The sequence below is a fragment of the Elephantulus edwardii genome, unplaced genomic scaffold, assembly GCF_000299155.1.
Source record: "Elephantulus edwardii isolate Elephantulus edwardi_28Jun2011 unplaced genomic scaffold, EleEdw1.0 scaffold00057, whole genome shotgun sequence".
NCBI lineage: Eukaryota > Metazoa > Chordata > Mammalia > Macroscelidea > Macroscelididae > Elephantulus > Elephantulus edwardii.
The window spans coordinates 159,537-184,569 of record NW_006399807.1 but is presented as its reverse complement, the minus strand read 5'-3'; the positions used below and the strand labels follow the sequence as shown (position 1 = coordinate 184,569).

General features: G+C 37.5%; 1 protein-coding gene across 1 annotated transcript in view; it reads right to left on the bottom strand.

The window, feature by feature from the left end:
* Positions 1 to 25,033, bottom strand: part of ATF6 (activating transcription factor 6) — a 353,926-nt gene that overhangs the window by 185,988 nt on the left and 142,905 nt on the right. The window contains exons 10-12 of the mRNA XM_006887436.1: positions 15,329 to 15,457; positions 8,918 to 9,031; positions 7,503 to 7,602 (exon numbers count right to left, since the gene is read on the bottom strand). Coding sequence (XP_006887498.1) covers positions 7,503 to 7,602; positions 8,918 to 9,031; positions 15,329 to 15,457 — 343 coding nt within the window. The remainder of the gene's footprint in view (positions 1 to 7,502; positions 7,603 to 8,917; positions 9,032 to 15,328; positions 15,458 to 25,033) is intronic.

The window sequence follows — 25,033 nt, the reverse complement described above, 5'->3', positions numbered from 1 at the left end:
GTTTAGGGCTGTTGTGCATAGGGTCGCTATGAGTCGGAAACGACTCAACGGCACATAACAACAACAACAACATATGGTATTCTTCCTTTAGCCTAAAAAAATCTTATCTGTATTTCTCAAAGTACAGGTCTACTGGATTAAAATACTTTCAGCTTTTCTCTATCTGAAAATATCTTCCTTTTTTTACCTTCATTAGGAATGATACTGTCACTAATTTGTTTATCTTTTTTGACAACTTCCTTAAATAAGTCTAAGAAGCAGCCAGGATTGTGAAGTAGAACAAATTACATCAAAGACATAAAGCTAAGAATGACAGAAATGCCAAGTATCAGTTCATCTTAGAGAATGCTTTATTAGACTTTGGCTCTTTTTAGCATCGTAAAAATGAAAAAGAAGGCTAAAGTGCGGGTGGGGAGAAAGACAAAGCAAAGAAGCTAAAAACGCTCTAGACTAAGAAAGAGAATCTGAGGAATTCTTATGCTTGGGTGTTGACAAGAACATTAGCAGAAGGATCCTTCTTCTGATTTACTAAGAATTTATTTTACCTTTGACAAGAGATTCATCTCTGACCTTTTTCTATAAAACAGGTAAGACTATTTAGAGACATTATCTACGTTCCTTTAAGAAAAATATGCACTCAAAATAGCAGAGGAAGGGTTAAAACTTTAAAATACACTTTTAAAATACAACTTTTCCATACACAAAGGCTACAAAACTAAAACCAAAGTATTCTCCCTATATTAAAATTCCTTCAATATTAAACTACATCAAGTAAATTCTCCACTCATTTACCCAATGAACAGGAAAGAATACCATGAAAAACCACATTAAAAGAAAAAGAAAAAAGTCCACTTAGGCCAAGAATTTTAACCTTTTTTTTTTTTTTAATGAAGACCATTAAACCAGCTGTGTGGTCTTATCTACTGGCAATTACTTTGCCTCTTTCACACTCTTTTTTATAGAAAGAACTTAGTGTTCTTACATTTCCTAAGCATTGCTGCTATCAAAATTCTGGATATAATCTAAGTTCTATCAATAAAATGCACTCGTGCCAGCTTTGGAGGATAGAAGACAGGCACAGTGGTGGCCTAGCCATGGTGGCAGCTGATGTTCTGGCTTTGGGAGACATGAGTTCTGAAGCACTAGGATCCATATTTTAAAGTAATTCAGCAACCATGGAGTTTTGAGGTATCTGCGACATTGGTGGTGCTTTTCCACATCCTCTAAACGATAAAGTTGCCAAAGCAGATAAGTAAAAAGTGTCAAAGAAGCTAAAGCAATCACATCCTGGATCATCACAGAATGTCAGAGCCTGAATTCATCTAGCCTAACCCTCATTAATTCTTATATGAAGAGAAAAAAAAATCCCTACATGGTTACAAGATCATTAACATCATTCTAGTGTACTTTTTTAATATATCACATACTGCTTTCTTTTTTTTTTTTTTTTTTTACATACTGCTTTCTAATTACTCACTGCCATCAAGTCAGTTCTGAGTCATAGCTGACCTTCTATCAGATTTTCAAGGCTGTAAATTGTAACAGGAGCTTGCCCAAGTCTCTCCTTCAGAGCTGCTGGTAGATTTGAGCCCTAGAGAAGCTGAGCCTTTAGGTTAACAGGGCAACCCTCCACAAACTATGCCACTGGCTAGTCTCCAAATAATCTAATAGCTGAGTCCCTTAGCACATAAACATGTAAATGTAGTAAAATATTTATGATTAAAAAAATAAAACTTTCTTCTTTAGTCTCATAGCTGACCCTCCAGGAGGTTTTCCAAGGCAGTTAATCACCTCAGAGGAGACTGCTCATCCTTCTCATGTAGAACATCTGATAGATTTGAACCACGCGCCTTTGGGATTGCAGTGCATCTTCTAATCACCAGGGCTCCCTTGGTTCCTATATATATCCCATTTTTCTGTTCACTGTTTTGGGTTTGGTGTTTTTTTTCCAGTTGTTGTTGTTGGTTACCATCAAGTCAAGCATGACTCATAGTGAGCCCATGAACAAAAGGCCTGAAGCCTTTCCACAACCATCACCATAATTTCTCCATTTCCATTATTACTTCCTGAATCTATTTTAATGAGTATTTTTCCTAATATTTCAATGATATTAATTTTGCCAAGATTACTAACAAGTTCCAATGATAAAATCCAATGATTACTTCTCCGTTTTCCTTTTACTCAACATTTCTTATCCTTTATAACAGTTTATCACTTCCTCCTTCAAAAACTTTGATTCAATCTTGGGAGATTACTACTTAATAATTTCTCCTGACTCACATGCCAGTAATAAAATTTTTATTGATTTGCATACAAACATTCCTATACATTCTTTCATTCATGTACATTGTCTTTTGTACAATCATTCATATTCACTGTACTTTATGTAATTACTTACTGTTGATCTAAGCCTATTATCACCGTATCTTTTCAAGTCCCAATGGCTTCTTTCTTATTCTTTCACTCCCCTTTATGGCCCCTACTCTCTACAATTCTAGTCATTTCCTTCTTCCTTTACTCTTTCTCCCCCTTGTTCTTTTATCTTTTACCTTTGGAACATTTAGATATCCTTTCTCAGTCATCCTCCTATTTTCACAACAGTGGTCTTATGTAATATTTGTCCTTATGTGGCTGTGTTATTTCACTCAGCATAATACTCTCTAGACTTTCCCATGTTATACAGAATTTTATTAAATCATTGTTTCTTAGTGCCACATAGTATTCCATTGTATGAATGTACCACAGATTTTCAATACATTCTTTTTTTAATGAGCATTTGGGCTGTTTCCATTTTCCTGTTATTGTGAATAGTGCTGCTATGAACATATGTGTACATATCTCCATTCATGTCACAGCTCTGATTTCGTTGGGGTATAATCTTAGTAGTGAAATGGCTGGGACAGTCAGGATTTCTACATTTAGCTCTTTTTAAAATGCCACACTACCTTCCACAGCAGCTGTAGCATTTACAATCCCACTAGTAGTGCATGAGAGTTCCAATCTCTCCACATCCTCTCCAATATTCATTGTTTGGTCTATCGCTGAACTTTGCTATTGCTGTGGAAGTGACATGTTATCTAGTAGTTGTTCTGATTTGCATCTCTCTGGTTATCAGCAATTTTGAACATTTCCTCGTGTGTTTGTTACCCAAATGAATATCCTCCTTTGTGAGGACTCTTTTTACATCTTTTGCCCATTTTGTGATTGGATTATTAGACCTTTTTCTTGCAGAGGCCCTGGAGTTTAGTTATGAAATTCTTATCTGAAATGTTGTTGTCAAATTTTTCCCCAGTCTGTGAGCTTTCTTAGAGAAAGTTTTTGATGCACACAGGATTTGACTTTAAGAAGATCCTATTCATTGCTTTTTAGCCTCTCTTAGTTGTACATATTTTCCTTTGTTTTTAAGTCTATTTATCTCCATAGGCGAGGGCTTCTAAATTTGTTCACATTTTGTCTTTTATGATCTTCATGGGTTTGGTTTTTAACTCTAGGTCTTTGATCCACTTTGAGTATCCACTTTGTTTATGGTGTTAGACACGGATCCTATTGCAGTTTTCTGCAGGTAGATGTCCAGTGTTGCCAGTACCATTTGTTAAAGAGGCTGTGGTTATCCTGGAAAAGCTACAACCAGGAGAAGATAACATAGATGAATGGGACCTTCTAAGACTCAAATCCCTATGCACATCCAAAAACTTCTCCAGTAGGGTAAAAAGGGAAGCCACTGACTGGGAAAAAGTATTCGGTAATAACATATCAGATAAGGGACTTATATCCAGAATTTATGAAATACTTGAGCACCACAACAAGATAAAGGTAAATAATCCAATAGAAAAATGGGCACAGGATATGAACAGGCACTTCACCGAAGACGACATTCAGATGGCTAACAAACACATGAAGAAATGCTCAAAATCCCTAGCCCTAAGAGAGATGCAAATTAAAACAACTATGAGATATCATTTCACCCCAGTCAAAATAGCAAAATTTAACAGAACAGCAAGCAACAAATGCTGGCGAGGTTGTGGAGAAACTGGAACCCTGATTCACTGTTGGTGGGAGTGTAAAATGGTGCAACCCCTGTGGAAAGCAGTATGGCGCTTTCTCAAAAAGTTGCAAATAGAGATACCATTTGACCCAGCAATTCCACTACTGGGAATATACCCTGAAGAGACCCGTGCCCTTTTCCTTATGACTCAGGGTGAAGTCTCTCTCAGGGAGGAGTGATAGGGAATGGCAAAGGATACACTGACAAAGAAGATTGATCAGAACTGGCTTTGACAAGCACTGTGGCATTTGGACAAGAACAAACTGGGAGGAGGGTAGAGAGAATAGTGCAACAATGAATGAGTGGAAGCCCAAAATCTCTGTAAATGTTTATGAAAATTAATAAAATATAATTATAGAAAAAATAAAAAGAGGCTGTGGTTTCCTCATTTAATTAGTTGTTTACTTATCAAATATACTATAGGCTGTTGTTGTTATGTGTCGTCAACTTGCCTGTGACTCATAGTGACCCTAACAACAGCCCTAAACTCTGCCGTATCTTGTGCCAATCTCACTACCTCCAACACACATACCCCCATTACCCCAGTCACTGAATCAATCCATCTCATCAAGTGTCTTTCTCTCCTGTGCTATCCCTCCACCATCCCAAGCATGATGTCATTCTCCAAGGACTAGTCCCTCCTTGCAACATGTCCAAAGTATGTCAGACAAAGCTTCAGAATCCTTGTCTCCAAGGAGCAGAGCCTGGCTTCACCCTCTTCAGGACAAATATGTTCATTTTCTTAGCAGTCCATAGTATATTCAATACTCTGGGTTCTCAATTCTGTTCCTTTGATCTCTGTGTTCATCATTGTACCAGTATGCTATTTGGATTACTATGGCTGTCTAATAGGTTATGAGATCAGGGAGTGAGATCCAGACATTCCCCTTCCCTGTCAAGCACTGGTATTCCTCCTACTTAAGTTTATTATGCTACAGTTGGCCAAAAGTGCAATTTTTCTTCTCTTTTTACTTTATCCCTCAATAATAAATATATCAAATTAAACTTCTACCTCAATCTCATTCTCTAAACTGCAGACTTAATTATCTGATTACCCATTTGACTTCTTGAACCTATAACAGCCAGGTCAAACTTAATAGATCTAAAATTTTGATCTAAGCACTTTAGTTTTCATTATCTTCATAGGAATTATCATTTCTTTATTTATCTTTTACAACAGCAATTTTTATCAGCTCTATTTTCAAAATAGATTGGGCATTCAAGAACTTTCCTTCACCTTTAAATCTATCGGAGTAAAATAGGCCACAATGTTCTCTCAACTGAAGACAATTAAAATTGCTTCTAAACTGTCCTCCATACCTTCAGTTATACCTTCCCACATGGTTTATTCTATATAACAGCTAGAGTGATTTTTCATAAGCATAAACCAGATTAAATTATTTCTCTGTTCAAATAAATCAATGTCTTTCCTCATACCTAGCATGAAATCCAAAATTCTGATCCTAAGGTTTGGTATGACCTACTGTCTTAAATCTCATCTACTATCATGGTCCTCTTGGACACTATATTCTATTATACTGAACTTTTTGATAGTCCCAAATATTGAAACTTTGTTTTTGTACAGTTTTACATTTGCTGTTCCCTTTATTTGAAAATTATTTCCCCAGGGATTCTCCTAGATCATTACATTGTTATTCTTCAATTTTTTGCCTATGGCAGAAGTTATGTTCCCAGTTTTCCTAATAGCAGTTTAGGTACTATGACATTTTTACATAATTGAACATGTGCTAAGTCCCTAAAATAATGTATCATTTTCCAAGTTCTCCCTTCTCCAATTCACTTAGAGGCAAAGGCTTTCAAGTTGTTAGAACCACACTTTAGAAGGAACCTGAGTTCCTGGGTCACTACTTGGTGAAAAGTCATTCTGGAGAGCCACATTAAGTTGTGTAAATAATAATAATAATAATTTTATCCTATTGGTACTGAGCTTTAGGGGGTTGTTAAAACAACTATCTGTTATAACAACTGTCATTTATTATTTTCAAAATATTTTACACAACTAGAAGTTCTTTGAAGAAGCTTTTTTTGATCACTCACTGTAAAATAACCATTCACCTCTCAATTCAAACTCACATTCCCCTATACTGGGTTGTTGTTGTTTTTTTCTTTTGAGGACTTAACTGTACTTAGAGTCTACACCATATTTATTTGTTTGTTGTATCTCACCAGAAGATAAGTTCCACGAAGGTGGGAACATCATGTGAATGTGAATGTGTGTGTGTGTGTGTGTGTGTACACATATGTATGTGTATGCACATGTATACTTATACACATATTTAAATGAATGCATGCATGCTTACATACATAAGCACATACATCTCCTTCCATACTTCCAAGGTCTAAAACAGCACCAGGTTCTTTAATACCCTGCACATAATGTTTGGTAAGAGCTTACAATGTACTATTAATAGTCTAAGTGCTTCAGAAGTGGTAATATACATCAAATAAAGGAAAGGAAGACTACTAATAGTGCTTTGTGGTAAACACCACCAAGACAGAAACCTAAAATAATAAATTACCTTTGTTTAATGTTTGAATATAGGCCTATCTTGGAGATAAGGCAGGTTTAGGCCAAGATCATAGCAATAAAGCAAACAGGAAAAGGAAGCAAGTCAAATAAATTTTTTTGTTTTTCAATGCATAAAAAGTTACATTGACACTATATTGTAGTCTATTAAATGTGCAGCAGAATTATGAAAAAAGTCTAAAATACTGTAATAATTATCAAAATATGAGAGATATGAGGTGAGCACACCCTGTTGGGAAAATGGCATCTACAGACTTATCTCAAAACAAGGTTGTCACAGCCTTCAATATGTAAAAACCAAAATAGCTGCAAAGCAATAAATCAAAGTGCAATAAAACAAGGTATCTCTGTATATATTTTTCAACTGTTTATTTTCTTTATATTTAAAGTGTCTCAACTCTTAGTAGTACACGTCTATGTTCATAAAGGCTCTCATGGAAATGTGTCCACCTTCACTTCCTAGCTATGTCAATGTATCAATAGCCTCTTTAAAAAGCTCTGGACTTTTGCTGGCAAGACAATTAAGTGCTCAGATCCTAAGTGAAAGACTGGCAACCAGCTGATCCATAAAGATTACTGCTGAAACCATGCTATGGAGCAGTTCCACTCTTTCACAGGTAGTAGAAAAGAGGCACGTAACTAGCAACAATACCTTTGGCTTGAAAGAAAATCTGAAGAGAAGAGCAGAAAGTAGTATCATGCATGAGGAGGCTCTACCAGTGCTACTAAACGTTGGAGGAGGGAAGGGACAGGGTTTGGTGGTAGTGACAGCCACATTAGAAACAGGAGGAATTAGCAAACACAGCTCAAGACAAAGCTCCACCAATCTTCCAAAGAGACAGCAGCTCCAGAGGGGGATGCCTACCAACAAAACTGTCAATTATTAGTCAAAGACAAGCAAAAACATACCTGAAGAATACGAGTTTTCTGTTGATTATTTGTCATTCTTCTCGACTTCGTCCTTTCTACTTCATGTCTGTGAACCCATCCTCGAAGTTCATGATTTAACCTATAAATTAAATGAGTGAGTATGTTTCATAGAAACAAGCCTTACTGCTTAGTTTGAAGTGAATTTAATTATATTCTATAGGTTCCAAAGAAGATCCCAAGTGTCAGATGATTCAGTATTGCTTTTGGATTTGGAAAAGCTGAGACACTTAATGTTAAGTTGGTTTTAAGATATGCATGCTTAACTGATAGCCTTTTCAACCATAAATTCAAAATCTAAAAAAATAAAAAGAAATACTATAACTAATAACATATTTGCCAGACATAATATTTGCCAAAGCAAATATTTAGCTACAGAATTTTTTCCACCAAAAGAAAAAAAAGTATTTCCAGTTTCTGCTCTTGGATGGGTGGGGCCAATCAATGCACTACTCCAACAATAAAAAGAAAAAAATATGTAAATCATTTTTTCATATTTCTCACATTTATTTTAGTAACAGAACTGTACACTTAAACTCTGAATTTAAATTATAAATTAACAAAGTTGTAAATCCTTTCATTTGCTTTGTTTTTCAGTGCAGTTGAGAAGACGTAAGGTTAACGAAGTCTAGCTGATTACTACTTATCACAAAAACACCAAAGAGTCTTGGGGAGTCAAGGACTAGATCCAAAATCACAGAAGACAATTCAAGAGTAAAGTTGATAAACAAGGTATATTAACGGGGAGGTGTTTCCAGAAGAACATTATCTTTAAAATATCATATTCCTAATTTAGGGGAAAAATACCTTCAGCTATAAGTCAAGTCTAACACTTAGCCTTGAATTTTTATTATTCAAGAATACAGATATTAATAGCCCATATATGCTGCATATGAATAACAAGATACAGATATTAATATTCTCTTATTCCAAATAAAAAAAACTCAAACTCGTCATTGAGTTGGAACCGACTCAAAGCTGACCTTTCAGCAGGTTTTTTGGAGACTGACAATCTCTTGGGAGAAGACTGCTCATCTTTCTCTCTCAGAGCCACTGGTGGGTTTTAACTAGCAGAGGCACTGCCTTTGGGTTAATAGTATAATGCCTTTAGCAGTGAGGCCACCAGGACTCCCTATTTTTCTTTATGAAAATATAGAATTCATATTATTCTGTAGTTTTCAAATATTAAGGCATATTTAAGTAAAATTCTAATACTATTATTTGAAATAGACCCATTACCATCGCTATAGGGTTGGGGTGGCCACAGAACAACCATAATATAGCTATGGTTATCTTGCTAGTAATTTTAGCTAGCGGCTTCTCTCAGCCATGTTTCCAGTTCCAAAGCCAAACACAGGAACCTATTCAAATTATTTCTGCAAGAATCTACAACTCACCTGAGAGATTCTGTGGTGTTAATCAGGGGTTGACAAGGAGGTGGCGGAATGTACAGTAATGGTTCTTCAGTTAGCACCATCAGGGCTTTGTCATTTGAAACAGAATGGTCATATCTGAAATATCATGAATAAAATGTCCTTGAGTTGTAAACTCCTAGGAAAAAGTTTACTATCAAGAAAATCATTACTACTTCTAATTTTTTGTGTAAATAAATATATAGAAAATAGAACATATTCTGAAATTAAATGTCTTGTTGTTATGTGCTATCAAGTCAACTACAACTCAGAGACACTATAAACCTTATCCTAAAACTCTTAACCTTGTCCTAGACTAAGCCAAGCTCTCCATCTCAAACATACAAGATCCCATTGCCACAAACACTGTCAATCTATCTCAACAAAGGCCTCCCTCTCTTGCCCTTCCAAGCATGATGTCCTTTTCCAAGGATCGGTCCCTCATGACAACATGCCCAGCATATGGGAGGCAGAGTTTCATCATCCTTGCTTCCAGGGGGTACCATTAGATGAATTAAAAAGAAAAAAAATAATAACATAGACTATTAAGGCATGAACTCATTTTTCATTTTCTCCAGAGAGATCATGGTTACTCACCTTTGTATTATTATAACTTACTGAATAATGATTATCTCTTAAAAAAGGACATCATGCCTAGAAAGATGGACAGTCAGAAATGAGAAGATCTCAATGAGAAGACTGGAATATAGCAATGAACTGAGGTATGTCAGAATTCATGAGTACAGCACAGGATAGGGCTCAGGTCTGTTGTCCATAGTGTCACTATGAGTCGTATTTGACTCAGTGGCACCTATCAACAACTAGAAACTAGGAATATAATGGTAATATGTGGTTCTTGCTGTCAATGAATGAAGAGTCATGGCAGTCACAGTGCTGGTGCCATAGCACAGCAATGTGGAAAGTTTGGGGAAAGACTACTGGTAAGAAAGGGTAATGTTTATTGAAGGACTAGAAGAGATGGTTTGTTTAATTTCTAATTATGTGATAATAAGGCTGAAATGAAGCCTTTTAAAAAGTGTGGGAATGAAGGGAAGCAAAAAATGCCTGCCAGAACAAAAAGCTGAATATAAATTTGAGGGTCATGGGGAATCTAAATCACATCATATAATACTATCAGGGTATTAACTGTTTACTCCATTGGCTTAAAAAATGTTACACTCTTCTACCTACCTTGCTAATTCATATCCTAGGAAATAAAGAAGGCTGTAGAGAACTGATTAGAAGTAGAATGGGCAAAGGAATGCAGAGTAAATCTGGACTAGAAACACAAAGTTCAGAGTCAACACAATACAGAGATAAGAAATGTGTGCTATATTAAAAATCAGGTCACCTCTGCAGAAAGAAAAAAAAAGTTCACAGTACCAACCACTAAGATTTCGCTATAGCAGAAGCCTACAAAGAAGTTTGCAAAGCAACAATCAGTAAGGTAAGGAAGAATTGAAAACAAAAATTATAGTAACAGAGAAAGAGAATGTTTCAAGGAAGGAGTGATTGTGATTCATGCAGCCAAATGTTGAGGAAAGGACTATCAAGATTAAGAGAGAAGTTTTGCATTGAATTTGGCCGCATTGAAATCACTGGTACACTAGACAAAAAAATATTTTGACAAAAGTGAAAATCAACCTTATAGTCAAAGTTTGAGACTTTTCTCTATCTCAGTATATACAGGGAGAAGATGTAAAAGCTGAGGATTTATAGAGCATTATTTCTTGCAACTTGGACCAGAAATTGTTTCAATGTCCTCTCTTCTGGCTATAAAGATTATTTGGAATAAAATAGAGATGTTAGTACAAGATAGTAATAGTACTCAAAAGGAGATCTGATTAAAATTAAGTGTTGAAGGGTAAGAAAAGGAACTCTTTCAAAGACTGTACTTCGTAATGTACACTCTTCTGAGTACCTATGAGGAAAGGCTGCTTACAATGCTAAAAGGTCAAAAACAGAGACTTTGTCATATGTGTTATTTTAAAAACTCTGTCTACATACTTAAAAATACAAACACTACACAGTCTGTTAGAGAAGTCTAGGAATTCTTTTGAAAATGTATTTCTGATTTATGATTTTTCTTTCCATGTAATAAACTTCTAGTAAATGACTTTTACACATCTGTGATGACTAGCTTTGTTCTACTAGCCAAAAACATTCTTTGGAAAAGAAAAAGAATAAAAAATCTGATAGGAGAAGTGCAGGAAAGAAACTGGGTGGAGTTGAAAGAAAAAGGAAAGGGAGCATTTAAGCCAAGATGCAATCTGGAGATAATCAGAGCCACAATGCCCTGAGATGCTCAGAGCTCCAGAAAGCTTGCAAGCCTTTCTAAATCAATAGAAAAGAGTTCAGCAAATAAATCACCAAAAAAAGGCAAATACTAGTAAGTTAAAGAAAATATTTGGACTAATGACAGGTCCTGATTGATGCCTTATATATTGGGTGGTATTCCATCCTTCCCTATTTACCTACGATTTATGCCTGATATCCTGTCATATCTATTACTAGGCACTATCTTCCAATGTCAGTGTTAGCTGATCAACTTTATGGTTATACTATCTATATATTATAGAGTTTCAGACCCCAAAAATGTAAGTAAATACAGCATTATATACTATGAAATCAGGATTAACTCTTTTTTTCACTTGAACTAGTTCTTACAATTCTCCTAGAAAATAAAATAAAAAATACATTGCACTAAAAAAACAAATACAGGTATCATGGCTGAGCAAAAAGCATCCTAAAATTCCACTTAAAGCAAATACTTGTTTGGTGGTTTCAAATGGTTCACAGACTTTTCTTAATCCTTTTTCCCTTAATTTTCCCATCAACCTTCTGTTTTTGCAGCCAGAAGAGATATAGTGAAAAGTTTGTTTCTGCTGTTGTTAAGTGCCATCACGTTGATTTTATGAACAACAGATTGAAACCTTGTCCTATCCTGTGCCATCCTCAGCATCTCTGATAAGATTGACATTGTTAGAGCTCAATCCATCTTGTGGAGAACCTCTTTCTCTTTCTCTAACTCTACCTTTCCCAACATGATGTCTTTTTCATGTCTTTTTTTACCCCTCCTGACAATATGCCCAAAGTCTGTGAGATCAAGTTTCACCATCCTTGTCTCTAAAGAGCACCCCAGGTGCACTTGATTGAAGACAGACTCATTTTCTCTTTTGGCAGTTATGAGATAATCAGTGTTTTGCCCAACACCACATTTTAAAGGCACTGACTTTTCTTCAGCCTTCATTAGTCATTTTCCAATTTTTCTGATGCATAGAAAGTAAGTGAAAATATGATGGCTTAGATCAAGCATACCTTCTGCCTTACCAAGCATAACGTCCTTTATGAGAGACTGACCCTTCTTGGTAATAAGCCCAAAGTACATGAGACAAATCTTACCAACTTCACTCCCAAGTCTAACTCTGGTTACACTTCCTCCAAGACAGACTCGGTTTTTCTATTGGCTTGCGTGTTCAATATTCTTTTTTTTTTCCCAATATTCTTCTATGTTTAATGTTCTTCACTATTATCACAATTCAAAGGCATCAAGTAATCTTTGGTCTTCTTTATAATTTGTTCAAATTTAACATGCATATGAAGTAACTGAACATTACATGGCTTGGGTCACAAACTCTTTAGTGCTCAAAGTGACACACTTGCTCTTTGCCACTTTAAAAAGGTCCTTTGCCGCATATATGCCTAAAACAACTCACTATTTGATTTCTTGATTGCTGTTTCCATTCGTGTTGACTGTGGATCCAAATAAAATTAAATCCTTGACGTCTTCAATCATGTCAAGGATCTTTCATGATGTTGGGGGTTTTTTTGGTCCAGCTGGTAAGATATCTGCTTACTACATGTTGAGGAGTAATTTACACTGAAAGCCATTAAGCTTTATTAGTAAATGCATCAAACCTTCATTTTTCGCAAGCAAGGCTATGTCATCAGTTTATAGCAGGCTGTACTATGCTTTTATAAAGTCTTCTATTATGAACAAACAATGTAGAATTAACCAAGTCAGTATAAATTGTAACAAGGGAATAAGATACAACAAAGTTCATAACAAATGAGTATAAATGATTTTATCTAATGATTGCAAATAAAATTAACCCTGGAAAACCTCTAGGTCTTATCATTCACAAATGGATAGAGTAAAAAATACTAGATATATGTACAAAACAATGATAAATAACTATATTAAAGTATTATGTATATAATGTATTGTTTATAAACTATATGCATTTCAGTATGTAAATGAATGCATTTTCTGAGATTTTTTTTCCCTTCCTTAGGATTTATTTGTACACATAACACAGGAGGACACCAGCTCCATGGAGATGGTAGCAGCCCAGGGGCTTACACCAGTCCTTTTATCCTCAGATGGAGAATCCAATTATGGAGCCTTTGCAGGGGCCTGGGCACATTTAGGAGCCTGGCTTGGAGCAGAACCCTGGGCTGAGGCCTTGGCCGGCACCTGAGTTGAGGACCTTGTTGGAGCTTCGGCCTTACTGTCAGCCTTGGCTTTGGATTTTGGCCGGTTAAGCCTTAGTCCCTTGGCAGTGCGGGCCTGAGCACACTACCCAAGCCTGGGATGGGCGAGTCAGCTGAGCTTGCGGTTGACACCCCCCTGGGATCGTGGGCTTGACCTCTTTGGGCTTGACAGGAGCCTTCACAGCCTCGGCACGTTCATCCATGGCCTTGGCACTGTTGGCTTGCATCTTCTTTTGGCCCTTGTTGTTGTGCTTCTTGGCAAAGCACATGTTTCTCAGGAATTTGAAGTCTACCCCCTTAAGAGACTCATATCGTTGTGATCTTGGTTTCTTGATACCGTGTCTGTGCCATTTTCGGGACTGGTTGTGTGTGGTATGATTCCTGGACTTGGCCATGTCTGCTCTGTCGCCACAGCTCCCAGAGCGCCAGTGACCAGAAGAGAAAGAGTAATCTGAGATTTTTTTTTTAAACAATAATAATTTACTAAGAGCCTCCCCTCCCCCACCCTCGCCGTGTTTAGGGTCACTTTTTCCGCTTGTAGATCTTTTTTTTTTTTTCCCGCTTGTAGATCTTGTGCACTAATCCCAGGAAGATGGCTGTGGGCAGGGGAGCAGCATACTGCTTGACAAGCCCCATAATGTGGCTGAAACTCTCTTCTTCATACTGCTTGAACACAGCAGGCAGCTCCCGTTCCTCATACAGTGCCTTCCCCCAGGCCACCTTCTCCGTCTCCTTCTGCCCATAATTGTCCTGCAGGATCTGGCGTTGTCCTGGAGAGGCCCGCTGCAGACACTGGATCACCAGCCAGCTGCATTGGTTTTCCTGGATGTCAGTGCCAATCTTGCCTGTCACACTCGGGTCACCAAAAAGATCAAGGTAATCATCCTGAATCTGAAAGAATTCGCCCATCTCCTTCAGGATCTTCTTGGCGTTGGCATGTTCCTTCTTCCCATCGATGCCTGCCATATACATTGCAGCAGCTACAGGAAGGTAAAAGGAGTAGAAAGCTGTACAATGGATTTGTACCTCTTTTCAGTGTATCTGCTGAGATCCACCTTGTCCTGAGGGGCAGTGATGAGGTCCAAGGTCTGTCCAATCTCAGTCTGATAGGAACTCTGCAGGAAGAGCTCCATCAGGTTCAGGTAATAGGGCTGCTCCCAGGAGTAGAGCTTCAGCAGGCGGTAAATACATGATTCCAGCAGCATGGCGTCATTGATGGAATCCAGACCTATGCTTGGCTTCTGATACCAGCAGGGCTGCCTGCATCAGGGATGAATCCATGATGTCGTCTAATACAAGGAAGAAGGCTTGGAGCAGTTCCACACACAAGGCCCACTGAAGACTCAGCATCCTGCTTCCTGGGCTCTACCAGCTACTGGAACACTGCCAGCACTGTTAAACCTCGGTTGTACTTGCCTCCGATGGCATTGTACTCTAGGACCTTCCTGAGCTGAGTAACTGCATCTCCTATTTCTGGGTGCCCCAGGTCATCCTCAGTCAGCACCTTGACAATCTGGGAGAAGTGCTGGATGAAATCCTGCTTCCCTTGGGCAAACACCTCTGATTTCTGGTCTCCATTTATTCTGAGGGAGGAGCAGAATGCTCTCTTCTTGGATGCCTATTCTTGCTTCTAATCTGAGATTTTTAAGGTAACATTTCTACAATAGTAGAAAAAGTTTATCCCTTCAGTCAATTAAGTAAGTAAATAAATATACTCTATTTATATACAAAGTAAACTTATTGACAGAACGGATAGTATTACAGTAAAATTTATCAAATGGCCTTAGTAACTTACCTGAGCTAGTCAAAATTATGCACGAAAGATATGAAATAATACAATATAATCTCCATCTCAGTTTCCTAAAATCAGTCAATCAGACAAACGGATAGGTGTCGTCTCACCTGTAGCTATCTTCCTGGATGATGCCCTCTGGTATGTCTTGTGGCTCTTTAGCAGAAAATCCTAGAAGATGCCGCCTTTGATTTGCAGGGTTCACAGGTTTCACTCTCCTAGAATCTAGCTCCAAAATGCTGGGGTGGAGGTCAGGGGGGAAAGTAGCAATTAGAGGAAAAAGAAAATATATGCACAGATCATATACATAACCCTGAGGCAAGTAAAACTTTCATTACAGGTCCATGCATACAGCAAGAGTGTCAAAGAAGCAAGTCAAACATAGCACAGATGGGCTCAAATTCCTAGCCTCGAACTCTGTACATACCAAAGCAAGTCTGAAAATAATTTTTATAGGTAAAAAAGGCATCTTTTATAGAAAGTGTTTTTTAAAGGTAGTGCTATATATACTTTAAAAACTTGATACTCATGTTATTCACACATATAATGTAGGAAATAAATACAACTTACCTTTTTAAAAACTTTAAATGAAGATAATAATTAAAAATAAGAAGCTCTCTTAGATGCTATAAACTAATGATTTCAATTTTAAACTCAGATTAATTGAAATAAGTCCTCCTGGACACTGCATACTAATGTTTGGTTTTTTCTTTAATTCTTGCAATTCTTTTTTTAAATTTTACACTGGTTTACTTACAAAATTCATATACATTGCCCCTCACATTGGATCCCACATACACACACCCAGAAGGTAGTTTGGCGTTTCCTCAGAAAGTTGAACATAGAAATTCCATAGGATCCAGCTATTCCACTGCTTGGAATATACCCCGAGAGAATGAGAACTGAGGCACAAATGGAGACTTGTAAACCAATGTTCAGAGAAGCATTATTCACCATCACAAGAACATGAAAACAACACAAATATCCAACCACAAATGAAAGAATTGAGAAATTATGGTACAATCAAATGATGGAATGCTTTGTAGCACACAGGAGCAATGGTTTTGTAAATCACTACCTAACTTGGCAGGGACTGGAGAGCATTATGCTCAGTGAACTCCGTCTCTTAAGGACAAATACTGGACAAAACTCAGTCTCATAAAGGACAAAGACTATTATTGTAGAAACAGATAACTAACAAAATGTGTATGATGTGGGAATGGCCAAACTAATGTTTTCAATGAAAGAATACTTGAAATAAGAATTATTATCTTTCTCAAAAGTATTTCAAAAGGCAGTTCACTAAATAAAGTTAACAAAAAAACTATTTAACTATTTTTATTTACACATAAAATTTTTCTACTTACTTTTCTCATCCACCTTCCCTAATACTTTTATCCATCAAATTCTATCTTCTTGATAGGCATAAGTATTGAGTTAAAACATACAGAGAAAGAGCAAAAGAGAGCACACAAATATTTAAGCCCACGGCTGTAGCTACCACGTCCATCTCTGAATGGAAGGTTTCCCTCATGCTCACTGACCCGTCGCTTTACCAAACAACGGGCTCAAAAATATGGACCAACTTGAGGATTGCTCAGAACTGGGCAAAGTTTTCTTCTATTCAAGATCACCATGAGTCAGAGCCCACTGGACAGCAACAAATAACAGAAACAAGCAGATTCAGCAACAGTTATTTAATAATTTCTTACTCATTAATCATGTGCTTGGAAACTTGGCTAATCAATAGGATTTTTATGTGTGTGAACTTTATTTTATAATGCCATGCACACAATTTACACAAGTCATAAACTTGCAGTTCCACACAAAGGAAGTCTCCCCAGGGAAGCACCAAAAAAGAGGTGTCAGAGTCTCTTTAGAGAGATGAAGTGGAAGAAGAGAGGAAGGGTGATGAAAAAGAAAAGTTAATTAAGGGGCCTCTGGTTCTAAAAGAAAAGGAGTTCTTTTGGATATCGTCTCTCTCTAAATTTGAGGGAAGCAGGGTTATTAGAAGAAAACAAGAAGCTCTCTCCCTCTAGAATATTTTTCTTACCTTTTTATTTCACATTTCTCCTCAGTTCTCCCCTCCCAGAATTACTCTACCCAGTAGCTATCACATAGGATACACCCAGGGACCAAATTATGATCACTGTGCAAATTTAGTTTAGTTTCAACTAAGACATCTTTTTTTTTTACTACTATACTTTTAATTGTGCTAATGAGAAACCTGTACTTGGATCAAGAGGCAGTAGTCAGAACAGAGCAGGGTAACACTGCATGGTTCAAAATTGGGAAGGGTGTATGCCAGGGATGCATCCTGTCTCCATACCTTTTCAACATGTATGCAGAGCAGATTATCCGAGAAGCTGGGCTCTATGAGGAGAATTGTGGCATCAGGATTGGTGGAAGATCTATTAGCAATCTGCGTTACGCAGATGACACAACCCTGCTTGCTGAAACCGAGGAGGACCTCATGCACTTGCTGCGAAGGGTCAAGGACTGCAGCCTTCAGTATGGACTGAGGCTCAATGTCAAGAAGACAAAGATTCTCGCCACTGGACAAATTGGCAGCGTCAGGATGGATGACGAAGAGATTGAGAGTGTTCACAGCTTCAGTTTGCTCGGCTACACAGTCAACACTCTTGGTACCAGCAGTCAGGAAATCAAAAAGTGTATCGCGATGGGAAAGTCTGCTGTTAGGGACCTCTCTACTCAGGAGCAACGGTGTCTCTCTAGAGACTAAGGTGCGCCTGATACAGGTCATGGTATTTGCAATCGCTTGTTATGCATCAGAGAGTTGGACAATGACTAGGGAGGACAGAAGGAGAGTGGATGCTTTTGAGCTGTGGTGCTGGAGAAGGGTACTGAATGTACCCTGGACTGCCAGGAAAGCAAACAGATTCATCTTGGAGAGGATTAAACCAACCTACTCCTTGGAGGCAAGGATTCTGGGGCTTCGTCTGACATACTTTGGACATGTTGCCAGGAGGGCCGGGTCCTTGGAGAGGGACATCATGCTTGGGAGGGTGGAGAGACGGCGCAGGAGGGGAAGACCCTCTATGAGATGGATCGATTCAGTGACTGGGGTAATCGGGATGGGTGTGTCAGAGGCAGTGCGGTTGGCGCAGGATAGAGCAGGGTTTAGGGGTGGTGTGCATAGGGTCGCCACGCAAACGACTCGACGGCACATAACAACAACACAACAACAACAACTATACTTTTCAGACAAAATGCTTACCTGAGTAATCATACAGAGTATAAAATCTGCTGCAATGGAGGTAAAATGTCTAGTGGAAAATCAAGTTGAAATTAAAAAAGCTTAACCTAGTGAGTATTTAAGAAAATAGAAGTAGTAGTAAATGATAATAATTTTGAAAGAAAAACAAATGAAGTGTAATGCTAACTTGAACATTTTCTTAAACTACCTTTTAAAAGCCCTGTTTAAAATATGTGTTGCCAAAATTCTGTTTATAAACATATTCTAGGAACACAAAGAAAGTTAGTAACTTTCCCCTCAGCTTACATCTGGCCTTCCACTTTGTTAATGAAATTTCCACAAAACATTTCTGTTCTGTGGTACAGGCCAACTGTCCTTTCATTGACCATAATCTCTATCACACTACTAAAGAATTTATGTTTACCAAACAACTCTATACAACACTAGAAAATGCTACACAACACAATACCAAAGATTACAACACCACACAAAAACACTAAACACCATACAAGAAAATACTAAACAATACAACATGACCCAATACCACATCAAATGACACCACAAAACACCAAAGAGTGCAACACAACATCAACAACAAAATACAACATCAAAGTGTATAACACAACACCAAAGAATACAACACAACTCCATGACACACAGCACTACACCCCAGAACACACCACCACATAACAAACCAAAACACAGCATAACACCAAAGAATACAACACCAAAAGACATTATATTAAAAAAATAACAATTTTTCTTGGATGTAAAAGAAAAAATTTGCTACCTTATAGCTTCTAAATTTTGGATCTAGTTTTGGAGTCTAGCTATTAAGAACAAGTTTAAACAAGCTCTCTTCCAAAGTCAAAATGTATCTATCATTTATCCCAAGCTTGCTTTCTTTACAGTACAGACTAGGTCTTCTCAGCAACAGTTGGTCACTCTTCTCACTTTATACTTCTCAGAGATAGTACTCAGGATTGGCCACATTACCTTACATTTCTTAGATGAGGTAGCAATTTCAGAATGGAGTAAGGTAATTGATTTTCTTGTTTGAGATGCTATTCTTCACTAACATAGTCTAATACAATGCAGAATTTTTTTGGAGTTACATTACATTTTATTTATATTTACCTGATCAATTAAAATCCCATGTATTCTTCTCACAAGTAAATTCTGAACCGTTCCCTTCCTCCTCCCACCTCAAATTCTGAATTTATGTATCCGAGTTTTTTTAAATACAATTTAATAATTTACATCAGCTCCTTTTGAAATATTATTTTGTTTCTTTATCAGTCAAGAACTTTTAAGATTCTAAGTAGAAAAGAAACTCATTCCAAACAAAAACTGGCATGTCAGTAACATCCTCAACTGAATTATAATTAAAATACTTAAAAAAACAGGGCCAAGAAATTGAAACACAAACGCGTCTTAGGGAACTCCTTCCAACTCTGTAAAAACATAGGTTTAACCATTTATAAATCAATTATAAAATCACTTAGTCCAAAATTTCCCACCCTGATGATAAAGGTATCACAAGACTGTTAAGTGCTCTTCTAAAATGTAAATTGGCAGCGTCAGAATGGATGGTGAAGAGACTAAGATTCTTAACAACCTTAGTCTGCTAGTCTCCATGGTAAACACTCTTGGCACCAGTAGCCAGGAAATAAAAAAATGTATTGCCATGGGAAAGTCTGCTGTTAGGGGCCTCTCCAGGGTACTGAAGAGCAATGATGTCACTCTGGAGACTAAGGTGAGTCTGACACAGGCTATGGTCTTTGCAATCACTTGTTATGCATTAGAGAGTTGGACAAGGACCAGGGAGGACAGAAAGGAGAATTAATGCCTTTGAGCTGTGGTGCTGGAGAAGAGTACTGAATGTACCATGGACTGCCAAGAAAACAAACAGATTCATCCTGGAGAGGGTTAAACCAGGCTGCTCCTTGGAGGCAAGGATTCTGGGGCTTCATCTGACATACTTTGGACATACTGTAAGGAGGGAGAGGTCCTTGGAGAGGGACATCATGCTTGGTAGGGTGGAGGGACAGTGCAGGAGGGGAAGACCCTCTATGAGGTGGATTGATTCAGTGACTGGGGGTAATCGGGATGGGTGTGTCAGAGGCAGTGTGACTGGCACAGGATAGAGCAGGGTTTAGGGCTGTTGTGCATAGGGTCGCTATGAGTCGCAAGTGACTCGACGGCACATAACAACAGCAGCTACCAATTTCTGAGCACCTGCTACATACTAAGGATTGAAGTCGCAAAGAAAATTAAGGTTCAAAGAGTTAGAACAAATCCATGCTCTTAATAACTATTAAGACCAAGAAAAGAATTCAGGACTGAAATTCTACTACTACATGACATTGGCAATAATTCTAAGAATGAGTGGCTCTTTTATTCAACAAATATGTTCTAAGTACATGTGATGCTCTAGGAACCATATATGAGCTAAAGACTCAAAAAATAATTTCGCGTATGTGCTAAAGGAGGAAAGGAAAGAGAGAAAAGATACTGGGGCAATTACTGCCATAATAAGGTTACTGCAGAAGGCTACAGAAACAGAGTTGAGACAATCACTACTGAGAGGATTTTCGAAGTTATTCTTACAACTTATCTTGAAATTAATTAACTGGCTTTAGTAATTTGTCTAAAGTAAATACAAAGATGAGAGAGGAAAACATAAGTGAGGAGAGGCATTTCATTAGATTATGTATAAGAAAGCATACACCTAAGAGCCTATTTTGTTTAGAAAAATATAAGCAAAATATAGTGTATGTAGGTGAAAATGTGCATATGTTAGATCACAGTGTGAAGATCATCTGTGATACAGGGGAAAGAAAGAAAATTATAACACCAAGTTGAGAGGCTTGATTATTGATGTTCTTGTCTGCCATACTACCAATAATGCTAACAATTATTTTAGTGAAGGAAAAAGAAAAGATATGTTTGTCCTTATTTTCATTTTTACTCCAATCAACACATTCCTTCTTATACCATTCTTCTTTATGATTGATATAAAGTCTTTTGATTTAATGGAGAACATGCTTGGTAAACCAACTGTTATGCTCCCATTTAAAAAAAAAAAAGTCTAGCAGAGTGCAGAAATTATTAAACAATCTCAATAATATCATACACAAGCAAAACATTGCTAAGAAAATATTTTAAACTGGCTGGAGCACTACGTGGGAACTGCCAGAAATTTCAGCTGGATTCAGAAGAGGTCATCGAACTAGGATATCAATGATAATGTCAGATGGATCTTAGCTGAAAGTAGAAAATATCTGGAAAATATTTACTTGTGTTTTACTGACTACACAAAAGTATTTTAATATGTAATAAATTATGGGTAATATTTTGAATGGGAATTCCAGAATGCTTACTTATGCTCATGCAAAACTTGTACACAGTCCCAGGACAGTAACATGAACAGAAGAGAGTACTGTGCATGGTTTAAGATCAAGAAAGGTATGCATCAGAGTTGTAGCCTTTCTTCATACCTATCCAACATGTATGGTGAAAAAAGAATTTGAAAAGTTAGACTGTATGAAGAAGAATGTGGCATTAAGACTGGAGGAGAGCCCATCAACAACCTACATTAGGCAGATGACACAACCTTGCTTGAAGAAAATGAAAAGAACATGAAACACTTGCTGCCGAAGATCAAGGACCACAGCCTTCAATATAGACTGCTGGGCAGGGAGAAAAGTGCAACAATGAATGAATGGAAATCCAAACTCTGTAAATTTTCATTAAAATTAATAAAATAAAATTTAAAAAGAGGAAAAATTCCAAAAAATAAAAATAAAAAGATTTACAATCTTAAAAAAAAAAGAAAATATGAATCCTCAACACTGGATCAATGGGCTACATCATGATAGATGAAGAAAACACTGAAGTTGGTAACTATTTCCTTCTACTTGGCTCTACAGTCAATACTCATGGTGGTGGTGGTTGCTGTTGTGGTTGTTGTTACACACTGTCGAGTCACATGCAACCCATAACAACCATATATACAGCAGCTCTGAACCCTGTCCTATCCTGAGCCAGTCTCACTAATTCCAACACACCAAGCTGCACTGCCTCAGTTACAGTATCAATCTGTCTCATCTGGGGTCTTCCACTCCTGTGTTATCCCTCCATCTTTCCAAGTGTGATGTTCTTCTCCAAGGACCAGTCTCACCTGGCCACGTGTCCAAAGTATGTGAGATGGAGCTTCAAAATTCTAGCCTCCAAGGAGAAACTTGATTTCACCCTTTCCAAGAGAGGGTTTTCTTGACAGTTCATGGTATGTTCAAGACTCTTCTCCAGCACTACAACTCAAAAGCATCAATTCTTCTTCTGTCATCCTTAGTCATTGTGACAACAGTAAAAAAAAAAATAAAAAGACCTGCTTCATTGGGAAAAATCTATCAAGGACTTCTTTAAAGTTCTAAATAGCAAGACTATCAGTTTAAAAACTAAAGTGGACCTGATCCAAACCATGGTATTTTCAATTGCTTCATATGTATGTGAAAATTAGACAATGAATCGTGAGGTCTGTGATGAGTACTGAATATACTTTCGATTGCCAGAAGAACAAACTACTATGGGGGTTGGGGTGAAACTGAGAAAAACTGGATAAATGATGTATACTGCATTAAAACAGATGAGGGAGAAAACAGTTTAAAAGCGATATATGATTGGGTATTATGGTTATGCAAGAGTCCAGAATGAAGGCTGCATAGTGGAGGGTACTTGCAGGGGGAGGGGACTGTATACCAATGAAGGCATTTTTCTTTTACTTTTCAAAGAGAAGAGCGAACGTGGGGGCGGGGGGAGGAAGGAAGAAAAGTGCAACAATGAATGAATGAATAAATGGAAATCCAAAATCTCTGTAAATGTTCATTAAAATTAATAATAATTGAAAAAAAGAACAAACTACTCTGTCTTGGAATAAGTGAAACCAGAGTGCTCCTTGGAGGTAATGATGGTGAAACTTCATCTCACATACTTTGGGCATGTGGTCACAGTAGGCCTGCCAACAGGAAAAAGACATCAATCATGCTGGGAAAGTAGAGTCTCACCAAAAAAGAAGACCCTTCTTAATAAGATGGACTGACACGGTAACTGCAATAATGGATGCAATATATGTCAGAGGTCCTGAGGAGGGCAAAGATAGGGCAAAGTTTCAATCTGTTATCCATGGGTCAACTATAAGTAGTAGACAACTTGAGGGCACCTAACAACAATAATGCTGGCATGTTTTTAGGAGAGGTTATTCCCTGGAAAGGGACACCATGCTTGGAAAGGTGGAGGGTCAGTAAAGAAGAGTCAACAGAAGGGTTGGCCCAGTAACTGCTAAATGGGCTCATGTATCAGAAATGATGAGGATGGAACAAGACTGGACACAGATCAGATCTGCTATTCATAGGTTATTGTGAGTACTACTCAACTCCATGCCATTTTACAACAACAAAAAAAATTCTTTTATTTTACAATATCTTTCCCACCATCAATTTTCTAAAAGTTTCACATTTTCCGCAAGGATGCCAACAAAGAAATAGTCTGAGAAAAAAAAATAGAAGGAGGACACAGTTGGGTACTGCAAATGGTGACATTTGTACATGGTATGGGTAATTTAGAAATTAAAATCATTATTTTAAAGACAGAATTCGTAATATTTTACAGTTGGTTTTGTTTTCATTTTTATTTTATATTGGTTTGCTTACAAAGCTCATATACATTGTTTTTCACACTATTCGTCATTCACATTGTGTTTCATACAATCCTTCTCAGGCATTATGTTTATAAAATTAATCACCATTGGACTACACCTATCATTACTCTGTCTTTTCATATGCATCAGATTTTTCCATTTCTTTTAACCCCTCCTTTCACCCAATGTGCAACCCTTTGACTTCACACCTACCCATCTTCACCCCTCTTCTTCCACCTCTGTCCCCTCACCCGCTTTGGTCCCCATACATGTTTTACTAGTTATCCTTCTATTTTTACACTAATGGTCTTATACGGTATTTGTCCTTATGAGACTTAGTTCACTCAGCATAATGCTCTCCAATCTCTCTCAAGTTATGTAACATTTTTCAAAATTTTCGCTCCTGAGTTCTGGAAGACATTTTAGATTTTTAAGTCTACTAAAAGACTTTTGTTGTTTATGTCAATGATGATTATTTACTTCAATAATTTACTACCACTAGGAAAACTGGTACTTACATTTTGAATGTATACTTGTGAAAGCAGATGCCTTGAATTCTATTCCATCTGTAACTAGACTGTGCTATCAAAGTTACACTTGCTTAAAATCATCTTTCAAGCTCTTGTTTTGGGGTTGATTGGTTTGGTCTATAAGCAGTCACTGCTTTCCTCTGTGTAGGCTGGTAATTTAACAATCCTTAATTACAACTACTTTAAATTATTTTGTTGTTGTTGTTATGTGCCGTCGGGTCGTTTCCGACTCATAGCGACCCTATGCACAACAGCCCTAAACCCTGCTCTATCCTGCTCCAACCGCACCGCCTCTGACACACCCATCCCGATTACCCCAGTCACCGAATCAATCCATCTCATAGAGGGTCTTCCCCTCCTGCGCTGTCCC